This window comes from Cadophora gregata, assembly GCF_030347475.1.
Source record: "Cadophora gregata isolate MNR1 chromosome Unknown scaffold_3, whole genome shotgun sequence".
Lineage (NCBI taxonomy): Eukaryota > Fungi > Ascomycota > Leotiomycetes > Helotiales > Ploettnerulaceae > Cadophora > Cadophora gregata.
In genome coordinates, this window is record NW_026695926.1 from 169,352 (window position 1) to 188,225 (window position 18,874).

At 31.0% G+C, this 18,874-nt stretch overlaps 2 protein-coding genes across 4 annotated transcripts; one reads left to right on the plus strand and one right to left on the minus strand.

Annotated features, from left to right (window-relative positions):
* The first annotated feature begins 8,758 nt into the window (after positions 1–8,758).
* ONS95_008659 (uncharacterized protein) lies at positions 8,759–11,563 on the plus strand. The gene is made up of 9 exons (XM_058502200.1): positions 8,759–9,532; positions 9,579–9,661; positions 9,738–10,414; positions 10,463–10,540; positions 10,594–10,630; positions 10,677–10,768; positions 10,818–10,968; positions 11,021–11,099; positions 11,181–11,563. Exons 1-9 carry the CDS (start codon positions 9,331–9,333, stop codon positions 11,378–11,380), a joined length of 1,599 nt encoding a protein of 532 aa, XP_058361127.1. The 5' UTR covers positions 8,759–9,330; the 3' UTR covers positions 11,381–11,563.
* ONS95_008660 (uncharacterized protein) lies at positions 11,181–14,824 on the minus strand. Of its 3 annotated transcripts, XM_058502203.1 has the most exons (10): positions 14,058–14,824; positions 13,720–13,900; positions 13,361–13,661; positions 13,182–13,216; positions 13,089–13,129; positions 12,917–13,033; positions 12,768–12,855; positions 12,577–12,714; positions 12,053–12,520; positions 11,181–11,997 (listed from the first exon to the last, which is right to left on the minus strand). In XM_058502203.1, exons 3-10 carry the CDS (start codon positions 13,379–13,381, stop codon positions 11,757–11,759), a joined length of 1,149 nt encoding a protein of 382 aa, XP_058361130.1. In that variant the 5' UTR covers positions 13,382–13,661; positions 13,720–13,900; positions 14,058–14,824; the 3' UTR covers positions 11,181–11,756. The 3 variants fall into 3 exon arrangements, with proteins under 3 accessions (XP_058361130.1, XP_058361129.1, XP_058361128.1); XM_058502202.1 differs by having other exon boundaries at positions 12,917–13,900; XM_058502201.1 differs by lacking the exons at positions 13,089–13,129; positions 13,182–13,216; positions 13,361–13,661; positions 13,720–13,900; positions 14,058–14,824 and having other exon boundaries at positions 12,577–13,034.
* Between the last annotated feature and the right edge of the window lie 4,050 nt (positions 14,825–18,874).

Here is an 18,874-nt window from a genome sequence, read left to right on the forward strand (position 1 = left end):
TCCTAGTTAAGAGATAGACCCCTTTTAGATATAAACTAAAGGTTATTTAAGAGGTAGTATATATTCTAACCTATAGACACTCTTTATAATAGACACTTTTTAAACACCTTTAAACTGAACCTTAGATTTTAACGTATATTGATATATACTTATTATTTGTTTACCAGTACGATACCAACATATATTCTTAATAATTCTTATCAGAATATAACGACGTAGCTTAACTGGATTAGGAAGTATACTTAGAAAATTAGGCGCCTTTTATATACTAATTTATTAATATTTACTTTATTAAAGTAAAAGGCAGAATCTAGTACTCTTACTAATAACTCTAAACCCTTTAGACTTAGCCTTATTTAACTCTTAAAATCTATCTAACTAGGGAGATAATACCTAAAGACTTATAGACTTAGATACTAAGAAAATTAGTTTAAAGGCAGGTTTAGTCTAGGTGTTATACGCCTAGCGCACCTAAGGCAATCCCTAAGGCGCTCTAGCTAACTAGAGGCTACTTATATAACTAGAACTCCTAGAGCTTCCCTCTTATAAGGGAGCTCTAGAATACCTTAATAAATTAAGACTTTTATACTACCTGAAGCTTCTCCCTGCGATACATGATACTAGGTAACTTAGATAATAAGAAAACAAGGGATAGTATAGCTTAAGTATATCTTTCACTATAAGATTTATAAATATAGTTAATATATATTTAGAACACGTTAATAATTATTAAGATATTACTTTAATTTCTTATAAAAAAAGAGATTACTAGGTATTAGGAATTACTTCTTTAGTCTCTTAAGATTAGCTAACCTAGTATTTCTCAAGATAAGATTACTAATTTGTAATAAGGCTAAGAGGTAGAACAGAAAGAGTTTTTAAATAAAGTAGAACTTTAGGGCATAGATTCTTAGGATATAAATCCTTAGAGTCTTGAACTAGAAGTAGCTTTTATTAGTTTTACTAGTTCTAGTATACTACCTCTACCTAAGTATATATTAATACCAAATAAATCGGAACTAGTTATTTACTAAAGATAGTATAAGCTTATTAAGAATTTTATCTTTATATTAGGACTTTAGGCTATATAATTTACTATATTAAAAAGGTAATATTCCGCTTTACTTAAAGTCTTAAAAATAATAAAAGATACGTTAGATATTAGGCGACTACTAAAAACTATCGGCACGCTAAAGAAAGCTTATATTATATAATTATTTCTACTTACTTTTCATAAGAAAAAGATCTCACTTATAGCTAAGAAACTACCTAGTATTATAGAGTTAGTAAAGTTTAACTTTAGGAGTACTCTTCTGTTTACTTATATATATTAGTTTGAACTTTTCTGCTTTATTTATATTCTTTTTAACTACTAGACTATTAAACCTATATTATACGATAGTATAGCTGAGTTTATAAACTCTTCTAGAGAATTATAGAACTTTATAAGTTAGGTAACCTCGATTTATATTACCTCTAGTAAATTCGCTTATTACTCTAATAGATTTTTAATTTTTCCTTTTAACTTTGTTAAGTACTAGTATAGAAAGCTTAATTATATATATTAAATAGGAAATACTTATAAAAGGCGAGTGTAGTATATAAGAAAAGATAAGACTTTCTTAGCTCCTAAGTTAAGAACTATTATACTTTTAATCTAGTCTATTATAACTATAAGTTAAGCTCAGCTTAAGTTTTAAACTAAAGATCTTATAATCTCTCTCTTAAATAATAAGATTATTCTATTAGAAGATAAGTATAATTAGGTCTTAAAAGAAGATATTATTATTTAGATCCCTTAAGTTATAATAGATTATAATTTTAATACTAGAATTCTACTCTTACGTAATCTTTTAGTCTCTTAGATATATATTTTACCGAATCGCTAATAGTAAGAACAAATTAATTCACTTAGCTTATCTCTTATATTCTTCTTATATAGAGCTAGAACTATAAGCTTATAGAAGAGAGTACTTTAAATCTTTAGATAAATTATTTCTTTCTATCTTAATACTATACTTTATTAACGCGTTTAGGCTTTTTAAAAATATATATAGATCTCTTATAAGAGTATACTTAATCCTTTGTTTAATAAATCTCAGATAATAATCTTAAAGAGTTAATTTGTTCTTACTTACGCTTAGCTCTTATAAGAGTGTACTTAGTGATATATTAAGTAGTATTATAAGGTTAAAGGATCTTAATAAAGATATTAAAAGAGAAATTAAGAGAAAAAAGAGAATAGTTTATACTTTTAATCTCTTTTTCACTAAGGATATAGTTTAGTAGAACTTAAATAGCAGATTTATAAGAGTAGTAGCTTATCTATCCTATTACAGCTATATAATCCACGCTAAGAACAGAGAAGACCTTAACTATAATATTATTTCTAATAGCTAGTATTATTATTATATAATATAACTCTAGAAGTATAATCAAATTCTCTTTATAACTTAGTACAGAAAATTCTACTCTTCTTAAGGTCTTTAAAAAGAACTATCAGCTTTCTTAGCTTTATTTTAGCTCACTCTTATACTTAATATTATTTAATTTTATTTAGTAGATCTTACTTACTTAAGTTTATAAGAATATTAAAACAATAGTAAATTCTCTTATTAGAAGCTATCTTAACTCTTAACTCCTAAAAATTATATACTATTGAACTTTTTAAAATTTTTATTCTTATCTAGCTAGAGTTATCTTTAAAGCCTAATCTATTATCTATATAGCTAGAGAATACAAGAATATAGAAGAGCTACAATTATTATACTACTACTTTTCAGGTGTTTTTTTAAAAGTCTTATATATTAAAGTAGCTTTCTTACGTGCTACTTAAACTATATCTAGAGTTAATAATAACTAAGCTATTATAAATAAGATTATTAAAGTATACTCTAAATTTGCTAAGTTAATATTATTAGTTCTGTCGCTATTAATTAGCTTAAAAGATCTACTAAATATGTACGAAATTATTATTAGTGCTTAGAAAGTATATTAAGATATATATGAAGCTATAGCTAAAGCCTATCTAGCTTCCCGACGCTTAAAGTTATAAACTATAATAGATATTAGCTATAGTCCCTCCCTTGCTATATTTAAGCTAGAGTCTATTACAAATAATATAAATAATAATAAGTATATTTAAGAGTTTAATATCTAAACTAGAGTTATAATTATAGAAGTAAGTAAAAGAAGAGGAAAAAGATATACTACTTTTAAGTTTAAGCTAAATATATACTTAGGCTTATATCTTCTAGATCTTACTATAGAATTTAAAGCCTCTAATAATTATAATATACTTTAAAGAGAAGATAAATATAAGTAAGAGTTAAGATGTTTTCTAATAAGATAAGACCTTTTTTACTAACTGCTACTTTTTAGGCTTTATAAGAAGTTAGCTATCTTAAGTAATAGCAGAGGAGTAAAGTAAATACTACTTAGTTATAAAAACATAAATTAAATAATCTGCCTTATTATTAGAGAAGTATTTTTAACAGCTAAACTAGAAGTCTTATTTAGAATCACTTATTTTTAGAAGTTATATCTAATTTTACTTAACGGATTTTTACTTTGTATAAATCAGTTTAATAAGTTAATAAATTAAAGATAAATATCAAAGGAGATTTAAATTATATCACTATAGTCGTTTTAAAATATATCTTAAGAAAGTTCGTCTAAGAGATATTAAAACTTCCTCTTATAAAAGTCGACTAGTAAAAATATCAAATCTGTTCTACTTATTATTATAGCTAGTATATAAAAGAGACTATTAAATAGTAAATATAATTAGGCTTATATTTATTCTATTATAATAGGCAAAACGATTTTTATTTATAAACAAGTGAGTTTATAATATAATATAATTAAAACCTACTTAATCTTTTCTAGGGATTTTAAGTATTAAGTTACTTTTTATAGTAGGAATTAAATCCGAATTTCTAGTTATAAAGTTAAGTTAGTCTAAGTTAATATTATATTTATTTATTAACTTAATGCTAAAAAGAAGAAAATATTCTTATATATTATAAAAGCTAATCTATAAGAGGATTAAGATTATATTCTTTAGATTCTAAAGTAAGACTCAACTAGTAGATAAAAAGTAATCGGATTACTATTAGTTAAAACTAATAAGGTTTAAATAATAAAAAAGAAGAGAAAGTAGGAGAGGTTTAACTGAAAAGTTATTATATATTTATTAAAAGTAAATAGTATATTTATATCTAATAAGAGCAGAAAATTTCTGTAGTATCCCTAGGAAATTGTATTTATATAGTTTAATTTAAAGACGTGTTCATTAGAAGGTATAATAAATTTCCTTTTATTAAATATAAAAGTAAGTGTAGCCTTACGTAGTAGTATAGTTATTCGCAAGTATATAAGCTAGCTTAAGAATCTAGAATAAGTACGCGTTAGGAATATATAGCCTTATCTATTATTATCTTAAACTCTTAATCTTATAACTAATATACACTTTTAAGTTCATTAAACTATAAAGATACTTAATTTTATTATATTTTAATAGTAGAATTGTTTTTTTCTATTTGAAGCTATTTATAGATGCTACTAAGTATACTTTAAGGCAGTAGTACTATATAACTTTATTATAATATCTTACTTAACTTTATACTATCTTATAATTATTATTAATAGCTATAACTGCAGATTACTAGAATAGTAGACTTAAATATCTGTCGTCTTAAAGTCTAAATCTTATCAGAGATTATTCTAGTATTTATTAGTATAACGCGTCCTAATATAAAGGATATATTCTAAGGCTAATAAACTTTATAACTATAGGAGTAGTAATACTATATAAGCTATATTTATATCTAGAGAGAATTCTATACTATTCTACTAGTTTCTAATAAAGTGAGCTATTAGAGCTAATATAAGTTTACTCTACGTAAATATAAGACTTAATAAAATCATAGAAATTTATATAGGAATTTCTAGACTAAAGGGGTTCTATAGGCTATATTAAAGATTCTTTAAATTATTAGATTTCCCTTAAATAAATATTAAGGATTTAAAGTCACTTTAATAAGGCTATAACCTTACTATAGGTATAAATATTATCTAGAGAGTTATTAGCGCTATATATCTCTATTATAGAAGTAAGATACTTAGCTATTTTTTTTCTAGGTATCTCTATTATATTTAGCTTTACAAATACTAATAATATACTTCCAGTTCTAACTATATCTATAAAGCATTACTTATTATATCCTTTATATCTTTAATATAATCTACTTTATAAACCTAATATCTAGGAAAGTCTACTAAAGCCTATTAAAACCTACTTATACTTATCTAGTATCTAAGTAGTATACCTAGTAGTACTCTCTAAAGATCCTACTAGTTCTTATTCTAATACGTTAATATTAGATATATTAGGAAAATATTTCTTTAATTAGAAATTTCTAAAATTTCTAATCTTAAAGTATACCCTTTAAGATTTTAATTAATTTTAGCTATTCTTCTCTATACTAATAATTCTATATAAGAGCAGAAGCGCGTAGAAATATTAAGAGAAGCTAATATATATTTTAAGTGTATTTCTACTTTTTTTACTACTATAAAACCTCGAATATACTTACTAATATAAGTAACTTTCCTCTCTTTTCCTTCTCTTTTTTATTACTATTAATCGTATTACGCTATTAATTTCCCCTTTATTCTTATTATAATACGATTTTTATCTCTAGTAAGTAGTAAATCTTTTACTTTATATATATAAAGGTCGTAGATTTATTACTAGGTAGGTACGTTTCTATAGATTTAATCTCTTTATAGTGTAAGGCTTTCTAAAACCGCGTATAACTTTAAAGTAATTTTTTTAATTTTAGCTTCTCTTTTATTTTATCTTATATATATGTTTTCCTCTTTTATATAGTACTAAGGTAGGTTTTTTTTATCTTTATAGAGTGTTATAGTATAGTTTAGTAAGTAATTTCGCTCTTCTCTAGCTTAAACAGTTTAAAGTAGCTAAATCGCTTATAGCGAGTTTTTCTTATTTAACTTTAAAAGATATCCTATTTAGACTATATCTATATTAGAGCTATAGTTTAAAACATTATACTAGATATTAGACGGCTTAGAAATAAGCTTACTTATTAAGTTAGTAAAAAGCTAAGATATAAGAAAGAGAAGAGTAGGTTCTACGACTAATAAGCTAAAACACCATTTTAGTGAACTATAAGGTGGGATTTTATTATTAACCTTTTATAGACTTTAAGGTCTATAGTAGTATAAGAATTTTAAGTAGCTCTTTTTCTTTTATACTACTTAATCTTCTGAGATATTAAATTAAGGTATATTTTAAGAAAGAATAATAATAAGAGAGTTATAGGTAAGTAAAAGTAAATAAGAAAGATACGAAAGAAATAAAGGAGGATACTTTTAAGTAGTTATAGAACAGTAGGTTACTTCAGCTGACTCAGCTTAATTATATTAATAACCTCTGAATATCTCTAGCTACTCTTAGAGCTTCTCTTTTTAGAATAGATAGATTTTCTACCCTTTTTTTAAAGCACTTAATATTCGACGATTCCTAGTCGAGTTACGTACGATAGTAGTAATATCCAAGAGATATAAAGCTAGAGCTATATCCACTGATATATTCAAAGTATTAATAGTTAATAGAGCACTAAATCTATACCTCATATACTTATCTTTTATAAAACGATATTACCTTCTTAAACTACCTTACTAGCTTAAGGCGTAACTATTCTAAGATTAAATTATAATAAACGCGATATTTAAGGAGATAAAGAGAACCTTTTATATAAAATAGCTAGTAAGATTTACACTTTAGAGTAGTAGAATAAAATAAAAGTAGATAATATAATAAAAGTAAAGTAGAAGTATATAGTAATTTAAAGCGTATTATTCTATAAACTATATTTCTAGTAACATAAGATTTTTAGCTAGAGTAGCTCTTACTAGAACTATAGTATCTAAGACTATTCTAAAAACTATTAAAAAAACTAAGTGTTATATATGATTTAATAGTCTATAAGTAGATATAGAGTTACTACTATTAGTATAATATTACTGTTAAATAATTTTTAATTATTATTGATTATATCTATTAGTACTTATATAACTATTAACTTAATTATTAAATCTATCTTAATAAATAAACTTCTTACTAGTTAAAACTAAAATAACTGTTTAATATAATAATAGTCGCATTTAAATAACCGCTTTAGGGGCACTAAGAATTTTTAACTATTAAATTTTTTTAATTACTAGATAACTATCAGGTGACCGCGGGTCCAGCCTCACAGATTCTACTAAGGTAGGAAGCCTACCGCTAGTCAGCTGATGATTAAGACTAGGCTATGACTATAGTACTTGCGGTAGGGATAAATAAACCTCTACCCTGTAGGTAAGGTGATTCTAAAGGGTTCTAAGGGAGGATTAGTATAAGTACCTCTTACCTCCTTCTTCCTCTAATTATATAATAAGCCTCTTATACTACTTTATATTACTCTTACTTAGTTTATAGTTAAATTATTATTAATTATTATATCTTAATTATTAGTAGATTTCTCTACTTCGGAATATAAAGTACTTACGCCTAAGACTCTCACTTAAAACTATACTAAGGATTAGTACCTTTAAGTATAGACTTTATACTTTTACACTAGCTAATCTAAAGATAATATTACCTTATAATTAAACCTAACTCTAAGTTAAGTTTAATACGTAATTATATACTAAGTTATACTATAAAAGAATAGATCTAGATATCGCTCTTTCTTTAGTCCTAAAGAATAAAAACAGCTAATTAAGTAGGTTTACACTTTAAAGTAGAATTATTAAACGCTTTAGAAAGATATCTTACAAATCTTAAGCTAGAATTACTTAGTTTATACTATTAAGATAGCTTTTAAATATAAAAGCTTTATTCGATGAAGTACTTTATTAAAGCTTTCTCTTTCTAAAGAGTAATAAGATACTTGACTTACTTAGGCTTATAAGTATTAGTATTAGACCTAGGAATAGTAGAGATAGATATTTTAGATTAATAAGACGTAAGTAGAGCTAAGGAAATATAAGAGAGTTAAAGTTACTCGATGACCTAGAGAAGTTTTATATACTAATTATCTAGAGCTAAAGATACGGAAAAAGATAAGTTAGATATTTTAAGGAAGGATATCTAGCTAAGATAAAGGTCTAAGTCTATTTTAAGAGGAGGATTAGAGTATAATTACCTCTAAATCTTATTACTAGTATATTATTTCTCTTATTATATAGTATACCTCTTATTATAGACTTACTTTAATATAAGATAACGCTACTAGTCACGCTATAAAAGCTATAATTATAAAGATAAAGAGGCTTAGAATTCGACTCATCTTTTAGCTTATAAACTCACCGGATTTAAATCTAATTAAGACTATATAAGATTAGGTAAAAGATTATATTTGAGAGAAATACCCTAATATCTATTGATCTTACCTATAGTTTTTATATAGCTATAATTAAAGCTTAGAATTTAATTATAAATCAGTAAGTTAAAGAACTTATTAAGACTATACACGATCGTTATAAAGCTATAATTAAAGCATAAGGTAGCTATATAAAATACTAGTAATTCAAATAATAATTCTACTTAGGAGGTAAAAGTAGTATTATTCACGTGAGTAGTAAAAAGTAGGTGGAGTAGTTATAGGGTAGGGGTTTATTTATCCTGGAAACTAAGTACAGTAGTCCCTGCCAAGAATGCGGGGTTGTGGCTGACCAGCTTCAGCATGGCGGCACCTCTCACACTCTGCACAGAGGAGAGAGGAGAGGACAGTTACTAGTACGAGTACTGAGACTGAGTAGTGCAGCTGAGTAACAAAGGAACGAAGTGACTTCGTAAGGATCGGCCCCCAAAGGTGGGCAGTGCGCATGGGCAGGGCACGGCACGGGCATGTGCATGTGCAGACACATAAACTACCTACTCTACCTACCTGTCCAGTACTGTACGATGACGACAGGGACGATTGTCTCGGCGACGTCAAAACCGCGTTACGTATGAAGAACAACGCCTTTGGATGTGAGGGTGTCATAGTCTCATACTCGTAGGACACTTCTGCACTTCTGCTGGGACACAAGCTACTTCTTGTCCTTGCATTGGTTAGTTGTCGGATCAGGTCAGATCAGCGGTTATCAGAAGCTGCTACACTTGGAAACCTAGTGTGGATGGAGTTCGGAGCGAAGAATAAGCTTTGCTTGGAGATCTGCTCTTGTGTCTTGATTCACTTCACTTCTTGAACCTGCCCTCCGCTCACAGGGAACCTGCCTCGGAGATCCAACGCCTCGATCGACAACGCAAACATGCCGCCAACTCCTGAAACCGATGCTGATGCGGCTCAATTGGCTGCTCTTGGGCACAAGAGCGAATTAAACCGTAATTTCTCCCCTTTGGCAATGCTGGGTCTGGCATTTGCAATTCTCAACTCCTGGACTGCACTTGCTGCGAGCTTGTCTTTGGCATTGCCGAGTGGAGGGCCGACCTCCGTTCTCTGGGGATTGATCAGTATGTCAATCAATTTAACGGTTTGCATGCACTGACATTTCTGCAGCTGCTGGTATCTGTAATTTGGCTCTGGCAGTATCTCTGGCGGAGTTTCTATCCGCATATCCAACTGCGGGCGGACAATATCATGTAGGTGGATGTTTTCGGGATGTGTTTCACTTCAAATTGAAGCTTTGATATGAACAGAACTGATCAGTCCAAACAGTGGGTTGCGGTGATAAGTTGGAAGCCCTGGGTACCCCTTCTTCGCTGGATCACAGGATGGATCAACGTCAGTGGCTGGATAGCTCTCATCTGCTCCGGAGGTCTTTTGGGTAGCCAACTTATTATCGGTGTCATATCACTCATGCACCCCGACTTTATTCCTCACAGATGGCACCAATTCCTCATTTATATTGGATATACTTTATTCGCCTTTGTCGTGAATTCTTTTCTGACCGGGTCATTACCCATTATCACGAGAACGGCTTTCATCTGGTCTATTACTGGATTCGTCGTCATTTCCATCGCTGTTCTTGCTTGTGCCTCGCCAGATTATACTTCTGCAGATTATGTCTTCACCGAATTCATCAATGAAACGGGATGGCCCGATGGAATTGCCTGGCTCTTGGGCTTACTGCAGGGAGGCCTTGCATTAACTGGATTTGACGCAGTAGCGCACATGATTGAAGAGATTCCTAACGCAGCAGTTGTTGGACCACGGATCATGTTTATATGTGTCCTGATTGGGGTTTTCACTGGCTTCATATTTTTGATAGTATTACTTTTCGTGGCTGGCAAGATCGATGGCCCTGATGGTGTCATTGAGTCATCTGCAGGGCCGTTGCTGCAGATATTCTATAATGCGACTAGAAACAAGGCCGGAGCAATTTGTCTCCTCATGTGAGTATCTTCTGGCTCCCAGACATGTGGTTATTTCTGACAGCCCAGATTTCCCCTCGTATGTCTGCTTTTTGCTACAACAAGTATTATGACTACTTCGAGCCGAATGACATATGCATTTGCCAGGTAGAACGCGACCCATGAAACATTCTGTTGTGGACGCTGACCCGAAATTCTAGAGATGGAGGCCTTCCCATATCCCGTGTATTTGCAAAGGCATGATGTCAGTCCCCTCGAGTCGGTTCCAAACTAATCCAACTAGGTACATCCTAAGCTTGGGCTGCCTCTCAATGCTCTCTTCCTCAATGTCGTACTGGTGTTGTTATTTGGCTGCATCTTCCTCGGGTCCAGCAGGTGGTTCATCCCTAATCGCTAGCGAGCTTCGACTCTGACTAGTCAACAGTGCATTCAACGCCATCATCTCAGCCTCAGTAGTCGCGCTTGGAGTCTCTTACGGTATACCGATCGCTATCAACTGCATTCGTGGACGGAAGATGCTTCCCGACACAAGGCCTTTTAAGTTGTCAGCTCTCGTTGGTTGGACTGCAAATTTGGTATGACTCGAAGCACCTTCAGGGTGAATAATGGGCTGACAAAGTATTTGAGATTGGTATTGGTTACGTGATTATCACGACGATCCTCTTCCTATTCCCTCCGGAACTTCCTGTCACAGGAACCAACATGAGTAAGCGGCCTACCAGAATCCTAGCTCCCTACTCTAGATTCGCGCTCGTCATCTGGGCAGCTGTCGTCTAACGACCTATAGACTACTGTGGTGTCGTCTTCTCCATCATTCTCGTGATATCCATCGTCCAATGGTTCGTGGATGGGAAGAAAAACTTTAGCGGCCCACGTATCAACCTTGACAATCTCCAGAATGGGGCCGTGGTTGGTATGGATCCGACTTTGTCGGCGGAGCAGGCTTCGAATTTTAATGTATGTAAAGATGCTCCAGGTATGAAGTAAAACGCATGAGAAGGTTTTATTAAGTTAAGGCGTGCCTGGATCTGACGGTCGGCACAGCGGACTGCTGTGCATTTAAGAAACAATTGTGTAGCAAACTTGGACGGGTGCGCTGATCTCATTGCCGGCGTGCACTCCTCGGAATTGGTGACTCTCAAGTATTTCAAATGGCTCTTAGGTACCCGTGTCAGCCAAATCTTGCCGTGTATGTGATGTGATGCATCATTGGGAAAGTCCCTCATCACAAACTTCGCCATTCCATATCGAACATTTTCCATTACCAAGTCTTCTTGCAGCGGGTATTAATAAGTGCTAATGTATAATGATACAAGAATTTCGAATGCCAAGAGACAATGTGCGAGGGCATACAGACTTGCAATCAAGACCCCACCTGAATGGTTGAAGTTGAAAGTTCAAGCTGCTCCGGATGGTCGCGATACATCTTCGCTTCCAACTCCTTTAGTTCGTTCTCGCGAACGAGAAGCTGTTGCCTCTTTTCGTTGATAGCTTTCTGCATTCTCAGCTCAATCTCCTTGAGCTTATCTTGCTCACGAGTCAAGCGCTCCTCTGTCATACGGCCAGACTGAGAGGCCAAATCCTCAGGGTTCATGGAATAGTCACTGTGGTGCTCATTAGCTCCTGCTTCAATCCGTCCAAGGAACTAAGATCACTTACGCCTCGGCCCCTCCCTCGACGCTCTTGCTGAGCTTCTCTGTGCGGTAATTTTCATAGAGTAAGTCTTGTGTAATCTGCTTCAGATCCGCAAGATGACTTTGCAAGAGTACACTTCTGACAGCCAGGAAATCCGAGTGTTTCGGATTATCGACTTCGACAATCCCCCAGGGGTACCTCCTCGCTCTGATTTTCTGACCAGATACTTCAACGACATCCTCGGAACCTACGATTGCGAAAGGCATGAGTCCACGTAACTCGGCGTTTTCTTCGATCGTGTCTTCGTCATCTTCCTCATCATTGTAAGGAAAGTCATAGATTGGTATCTGATAGTGCTGGATGTCTTCCATGACTAGTTTCTTCGAAGCTGCTAGTTCAAACGGGGTGAGAGAGTCGGCCTTTCCGATCACAGGGATGACGTTCACGCGAGGTGAGAGTCGTCTCATGAGCTCGATGTCAAGTTCTCGAAGTCTGTCACGTGTAAGCTTCCGCGAACAGAAGATTGATGTTAGATTGAAGTCACAAACCCATGGCCAGTTGGTGTGATGAAATAGAGAAGGGCATGTACGCGGGTATCGTGGAAGCGTGGTTTGCGCTTGATCCGACAATCCACTGCCAAGATCTCGTCATACTGCCTCTCGATATAGCTGATTATCTCTCCGAAGCTAGGAATCATCAGTTGCTTGAGATCACGAGGCTTTCTCGCATCATAACTCACCCCGCCTCGTTGTCAATCTGATCCCCGAAACCGGGTGTGTTAACAACGGTAAGTGCAATGCGTGTACCCTCCTCCTCCATCTCTAATTCTATGGAAAGTGTCAGAAAGATACCGCTGTCCATTCTCGGTGGGCAAAAGTGTCAACATACCAACTGTGACCGGATTGATGCTCACCCTCTCTTCCAGATGTGCATTCGACGCATCGTCACAGTCTTTGCTCTCCAGGATCTTTCTCCCACACAGAGTGTTTACAAATGTCGTTTTACCTTCGGAGACTATTAGCTGTCTGATATGGGACCCCGGGTGATGAGTAGTCAAAACCAGTTCCGCTTCCTCCGCATACCATCAAACAAAACTGGACGCTGGTCAAGGGTCAAAATTGGCATCCAGTTACAGGAACTGGGGATTGTATACCCCTTCTTCGCAGTCTTCTTCCGACGATTTCGAATCTAGCCCACATCACTCTCGGTCAGTCTCTGGGCTCAGTCGTCTATACAGTCAAAGTTGCCCCTTAACTTTCATTGCTTCACCGCGTTCGGTGGTCGAAATGGGTGCGCGGAGCTTCAGACAGGGGGTCGAATGCCACTACTTACCGAGCTCAATGCAGCGGACATTATCGACCACTCCTTTCAGAGGGATTCAACGCGGGCTTGTAAATTATGTCGGCGAATCAAATTGAAAGTCCCCGAATGTCGATACGACCGATTTTTCTTTCACAAGACTGAGTGGGGATCCAACTTCTTGATGAGACTGTGAAGAAAGGTTGTGGGTTGTAGGTTGTAGGTTGAACGGCAGGAAAGGCATGGAATGTCCGGGGGCGGGCCAGCAGCATGGCTCTGCGCACTGCCCCTGTGCGCGCAAGACTCCACGCCACGCCCGCCCGGCCCTGCTAGTCTGGAGTCCACCTTTAGTCCCGAGGCCAAGGGTCAATGGAAGGTCAAGGTAAATTTACAGTAGATTTAGGTACAGGACCTCGGACCTACTCTAGGTAAGATTGGATTGGGACCGCCTGCGCTCCATGTTGCTTCTGGGCGGGCCGCCAGTGGGTAGGTGTTAGCACTGCAGGAAGATCCATTCCAACACGAACAGACCACCACCCGGCCTGCGTGCCAGGAGGAACAGCCCCTGTCTGTCTGTCTGTCTGTCACTATCGATCGACATCGACGCTCAAGAGGACACGTAGCACAGCAGAGCAAAGAAAGGAAAGGAAAGAAAAGAAAAGAAAAGAAAAGAAAAGAAAAGAAAAGAAAAGAAAAGAAAAGAAAAGAAAAGAAAAGAAAAGGTTAATACCTCTTTATAAGTAATTGATTCGAGAACCCTCTCCCAGTCGTTTGTTCGGGTCGATTCGATTCGATTATGTCTGTCGTGTTTATTCTACAGTACAGTACAGTACAGTACTTCGTACAGTGTTTGGTCGGCAGAGTATAACTTCGTAAGCATTCCGATGTTCTTGCTGCTTGCCAGGCAGCTGGCTAGCCCCTGACCCGGGAGTGGCTTGACTTCGGCGAGCCGCGCTGGGGCTGGGCTGGGCTGGGTTAGGCTGGGCTGGAATTTAATATAAATTTGCGAGTCGACGCCGCGGCCCATTTCCATATAGCTAAATAAGCACATATATCGACATTGACACAACCTCACCTTGTGGTTGAGCAGTTGGCCTACCTCCTCATCGGCCATCTCATGGACTTCCCGAAGCAAACTCCCCGAAGCAGTTCATTCCGTTAGTGTGCCATGAAGGCTGTGCGTGTTTTCCGTCCGGCACTGAGCCCGATTCTCTCCGTGTACTTGAGTTGTTACACGGTGCAAAGCTATCGGTTTAGGGGCTCCGCATTCCTACCTTAGAGACAAAGGCAGAGGTAGAGAACAGTCCTAGGATTATCTATAGATAGATTTTTCTTTGAAAAGCGTTTTCTTTTATAAATGTTCCTCGGACTATCTTAGAATAATCCTTTTCTCAGGGATAGTTCTTACATTTACTATTTAAGGTAAGAGTATAATAGACTAATCACGATAGGCTAGTTACGTAGGCGAAGCTGATATTATAAAGCTATAAGGCTAGAGTTATATAGTAAACCTAGGACTAGCTTAGTTTACTAGTAGTTATATCTCTTCTACTTAATTTTAAAGCTTCTTAAGAACTTTTTTCTTTTATTATCTTTTCTACTTTATATTATAACTATTATAAGACTTTTATTATAGTATTATATTAGAAAAAACTAACTTTACTTATAACAGTCTTAATATTTACTTTAACTGAATTCTTTAAGTACTTTTTAAGTATAATTAAGTTATATCTTTAGCTCACTTTTTTTATTTTACTTTTTATATTTTATTATTTCTTTAAGTATTTTTAAGTATAATTAGATTATATTTATAACTAGAGTATACTTTTTACTTTTACTTTTATTACTTCCTTATAAGTAATCTTAGCTTTTTTAAAAGAGAAGATAAATTATAATATAGCTTTATTCTTATAGTTATTTTTACTACCTCTTTAATACTAAAAGAAAAAAACTTACTTTTATAACCTCTTTTAAACCTTTTTTACTTATATTATACTTTATAAATATAATATAAGAGAGAGAAATAATATAATTCTCTTAACTTTTAATAATAATACTATATCTTCTACTAATAAGAACTTTTAAAACTAATAAGGTTACTTCTAAAAAATGCCTTACTTTTATACTAGTAATTAAGACCTTTAAAAGTAAGAAGGAAATTAAAAAGCTTATTAAATATTAAAATAAATAAGATAAGAACTTTTAAAAAATAATAAAGATACTTACTAATCTTACTATTAAGTTAAAAAAGATAAAGCTATTTAGCTTTTAATAATAAGTTTTTAACTTAAAGGATAATTATAATTCTAATAATAGTAAATTATCTAAATATAATAGTATAATAAGTATTTATTAATAGTTATAATATAAAGTAGAAAAAATAATAAAAGGAAGAGGTTCCTAAGAAGCCTTAAGAATAAGTAAAGGAGATATAAGTAGCTAGTAGTAAACTAAGCTAATCTTAGGTTTATTATATAACTTTAGCCTTATAGCCTTATAATATCAGCCTTACTTATATAACTCGCTTATTATAATTAATCTATTATATTACCTTTTCTTTTAAAGAAAGCTTATCTTTAAGCTATAAAAAAATTTCTTATAGTTTACTTTAGATATTATAGTATTATCTACTAGTCATTATATATACTATTATCTTCTACTTTTTATATAGTTAGCTATTTAAGAAGTAGCTTAAGTAGTCTTAGTTTTATAAAGTATACTTAATAGAAGTTCTAAAGCTTATATAAATAAGTTATAAAGTTTTTAGTAGTAAAGTAGAATTTAGAATTAAAATTAAACTTTTTTATTTAGCTTAATATTATAAGATCTTATCTTACTTAAAATAAACTTTTAAGATATCTTAGACTTCTTATTCTTATTTAATATCTACTTAGATAAATTCTTATTCTTAGAGTATTTATCTAAGGAGTAAGTTATTATTATATTATTAAAGTTTATTTATAAAGAAAATAAAGTAAACTTTAACTAAAGCTAAGAGATCTAAATAGAATAAGTAACCTTTTTTCTTAATAAGCTTACTTATTAATTATTTAATTTCTTCTTTAAGTAGTATATTTTTTAATTCCTTATAGTTACTTATACTAAATCGCTTACCTCTTAGTTAACTTCTTAGTATAACTTATTTATATCTTATTACTTCTTCTCTTATTAATTATAAAGGAACTCTTAAGCTTTTCTTTAAACTTATTTATAGTAATAAGTAAATACTTATATATTAGTAATACTTAGCTTCTTAGTAACTATTTACTTAACTTTTAGCTAAAGCTTATTCTAATCCTAACTTATCTTTAGCTTATACTTATATTTTAATTAGTATAAAGATATTCTTAGAGACTTATACAGTAAAATTAGCTAAGTATAATCTATTACTAGTAATAGCTTAGACTAGTTATTCTAATAGTAATTAATAAAAATCTAAAAGTGTTAGTCTAAGTACTAGTTTATAATATCTATCTAATTATCTATTTAAGTATAATAAGTAGTAAAGAGTTTAACTTTAATACTAAAGATATAATAAAACTTATTCTAAAAGAAGAAGATAAATTATAAGCTTTTAATTAATATTATTATTTCTAAAGGTTTATTAAACTTCTAGTAATTAAAAATAAATAATTATACTAAGTTATAAGTTATATATATAGAGAAATAAAAGATTAATATTACTTCTTTAGAGAAATAGTCTATTATAATAAGTATTAAATTATACTTAAACTTATTCTTTAGTATACTCTTAAAGTCTATAATTAAGTATTATTATAAGCGATTAAGGATTAATAAAAAGTAAAAGTACTTTAGTATTATATCTTAATAGTAGTTTATATAATTATAAGCTAAGTAGTTTAATATAAACCTAGCTATATCTTTAAGTATACTTAGCTAATAGTATTTAATATAAAGTAAGCTAAATATCTTAGACTTCTTAAGATAAACTATAAAGACTTAGTTATAAATATACTAAATAAGTTATATATATAAATTATTTATATTTAAGACTTATAATCGACTTTTAAATAATAGTAAGCTATCTTCTTAGAGAGTATACTATAAGTTAAGTTCCTTTAATTCTTCTTATTAAACTATTAGATTATTATAAGTTTAATTGATATAAATAAGCTTTATAACTAGATTAGTTTTATTATTTAGTTCGAACTTAACTAGAGCTAAGTAATATATATTTAGAAGCTTTTCTAGCTCCTTTAAGATATATAAGTTTAGCTAGCTTAAGTAAATTAAAGTCTAAGTATATAACTTATCTTTTATCTTAATTCATCTATTAATATCTTATTCTTTATATAATAGTATATTTACTATTATATTCTAATTCTTAAGATAATATATAATAGTAAAGTAGAAGTTTACTAAGATCTCTAACTAATAAGCTTATTATCTTATAAGCTTCTGAATAGTTATAAAGTATTCTAGTACTTTATAATCTAAGAAAACTTAGAACTATTAATATCTTATTTATAATACTAGCTTTACTTTCTAATAAGTAAGAGAGTATATAATAGCTAGTATTTCCTTATTATAGATATTATAGTTAAGTTTAGTAAGATTTATAATCTTAGATAAGAATTTAACTAGATATTAATTATTATTATACTTTTATAATAATACTCTTAAGATTACTTTATTAAAGGTATTAATCTTAATTTATATTTTATATAATATATTATAATACTTAAGATAAGTAAAAGATAAAATAGCTTCTTTTAAAGCTTAGAATATAACTAGCTAAGTAAGTATTATCTTAAATAAGACTAAGGCTCTAGTAAGTTCTACTAGTAATTTAGTAACTTTATTATAATTAAGAATAAATTTCTAGTAGAAGTTATAAAACTTTAAGAATAATTAAATACTTCAGATTATTATAAGAGATTCTTAGTTATTTATATATATTATTACTTTAAAGTTAATCTTAATACTTTTAGTAATAATATAAAAGCTAAGGAACTTAATCTTTTTAATATAAAACTCGCTTTTCTAAATATTAATAAAGAGTCTATATTACTATAAGTATTATAGAACTTTTTTAATATATTTCTTATACTTTAAAAGATTATTAAAGTAAATAATAATAGTATATAAGTATATAATATAGAAATTATTTAAGTAATTAAAGAGTATATTATTTATATACTATTAGAATATAGCTAAGTTATTTATTAGACTAAATAGTATTACTTTATACTTATAACTCTTATACTAAGTATAAAACATAGTATATTCCTTAGAGGTAAGATCTATATAAATCTAATAGAATATACTTTAGATATTAATCTTAGTAAAAATCTTAGCTTAACTTAGCTAAGTAAATACTTTATTAATAAGAGATACAAGGTACTTATTCTTTTAAGTAATCTTATTTAGCTTTTAGTAGTTAATATAAAATTATAAGCTCTTATTAAGTTTCTTTATAAAAAGAGTTAAGTAAGTGAATAGAGTATAACTTAAGATAATAAAACTCTTATCTAAGTTCTTCTTTAAGTATTGCTTTATTACTTAAAGCTTCGCTTTACTCTACTA

Excerpts from the sequence above, each read along its gene's own strand:
- ONS95_008659 (XM_058502200.1), top strand. The coding sequence starts at position 9,331 with ATGCCGCCAACTCCTGAAACCGATGCTGATGCGGCTCAATTGGCTGCT. Across the intron at positions 9,662-9,737 it reads CTGCGGGCGGACAATATCAT|TGGGTTGCGGTGATAAGTTG; the intron begins GTAGGTGGATGT and ends CAGTCCAAACAG. Across the intron at positions 11,100-11,180 it reads TGTCACAGGAACCAACATGA|ACTACTGTGGTGTCGTCTTC; the intron begins GTAAGCGGCCTA and ends AACGACCTATAG.
- ONS95_008660 (XM_058502203.1), bottom strand. The coding sequence starts at position 13,381 with ATGTCCGCTGCATTGAGCTCG. Across the intron at positions 13,217-13,360 it reads TGTCCGCTGCATTGAGCTCG|ATTCGAAATCGTCGGAAGAA; the intron begins GTAAGTAGTGGC and ends GATGTGGGCTAG. Across the intron at positions 12,715-12,767 it reads CAGATTGACAACGAGGCGGG|CTTCGGAGAGATAATCAGCT; the intron begins GTGAGTTATGAT and ends GATGATTCCTAG.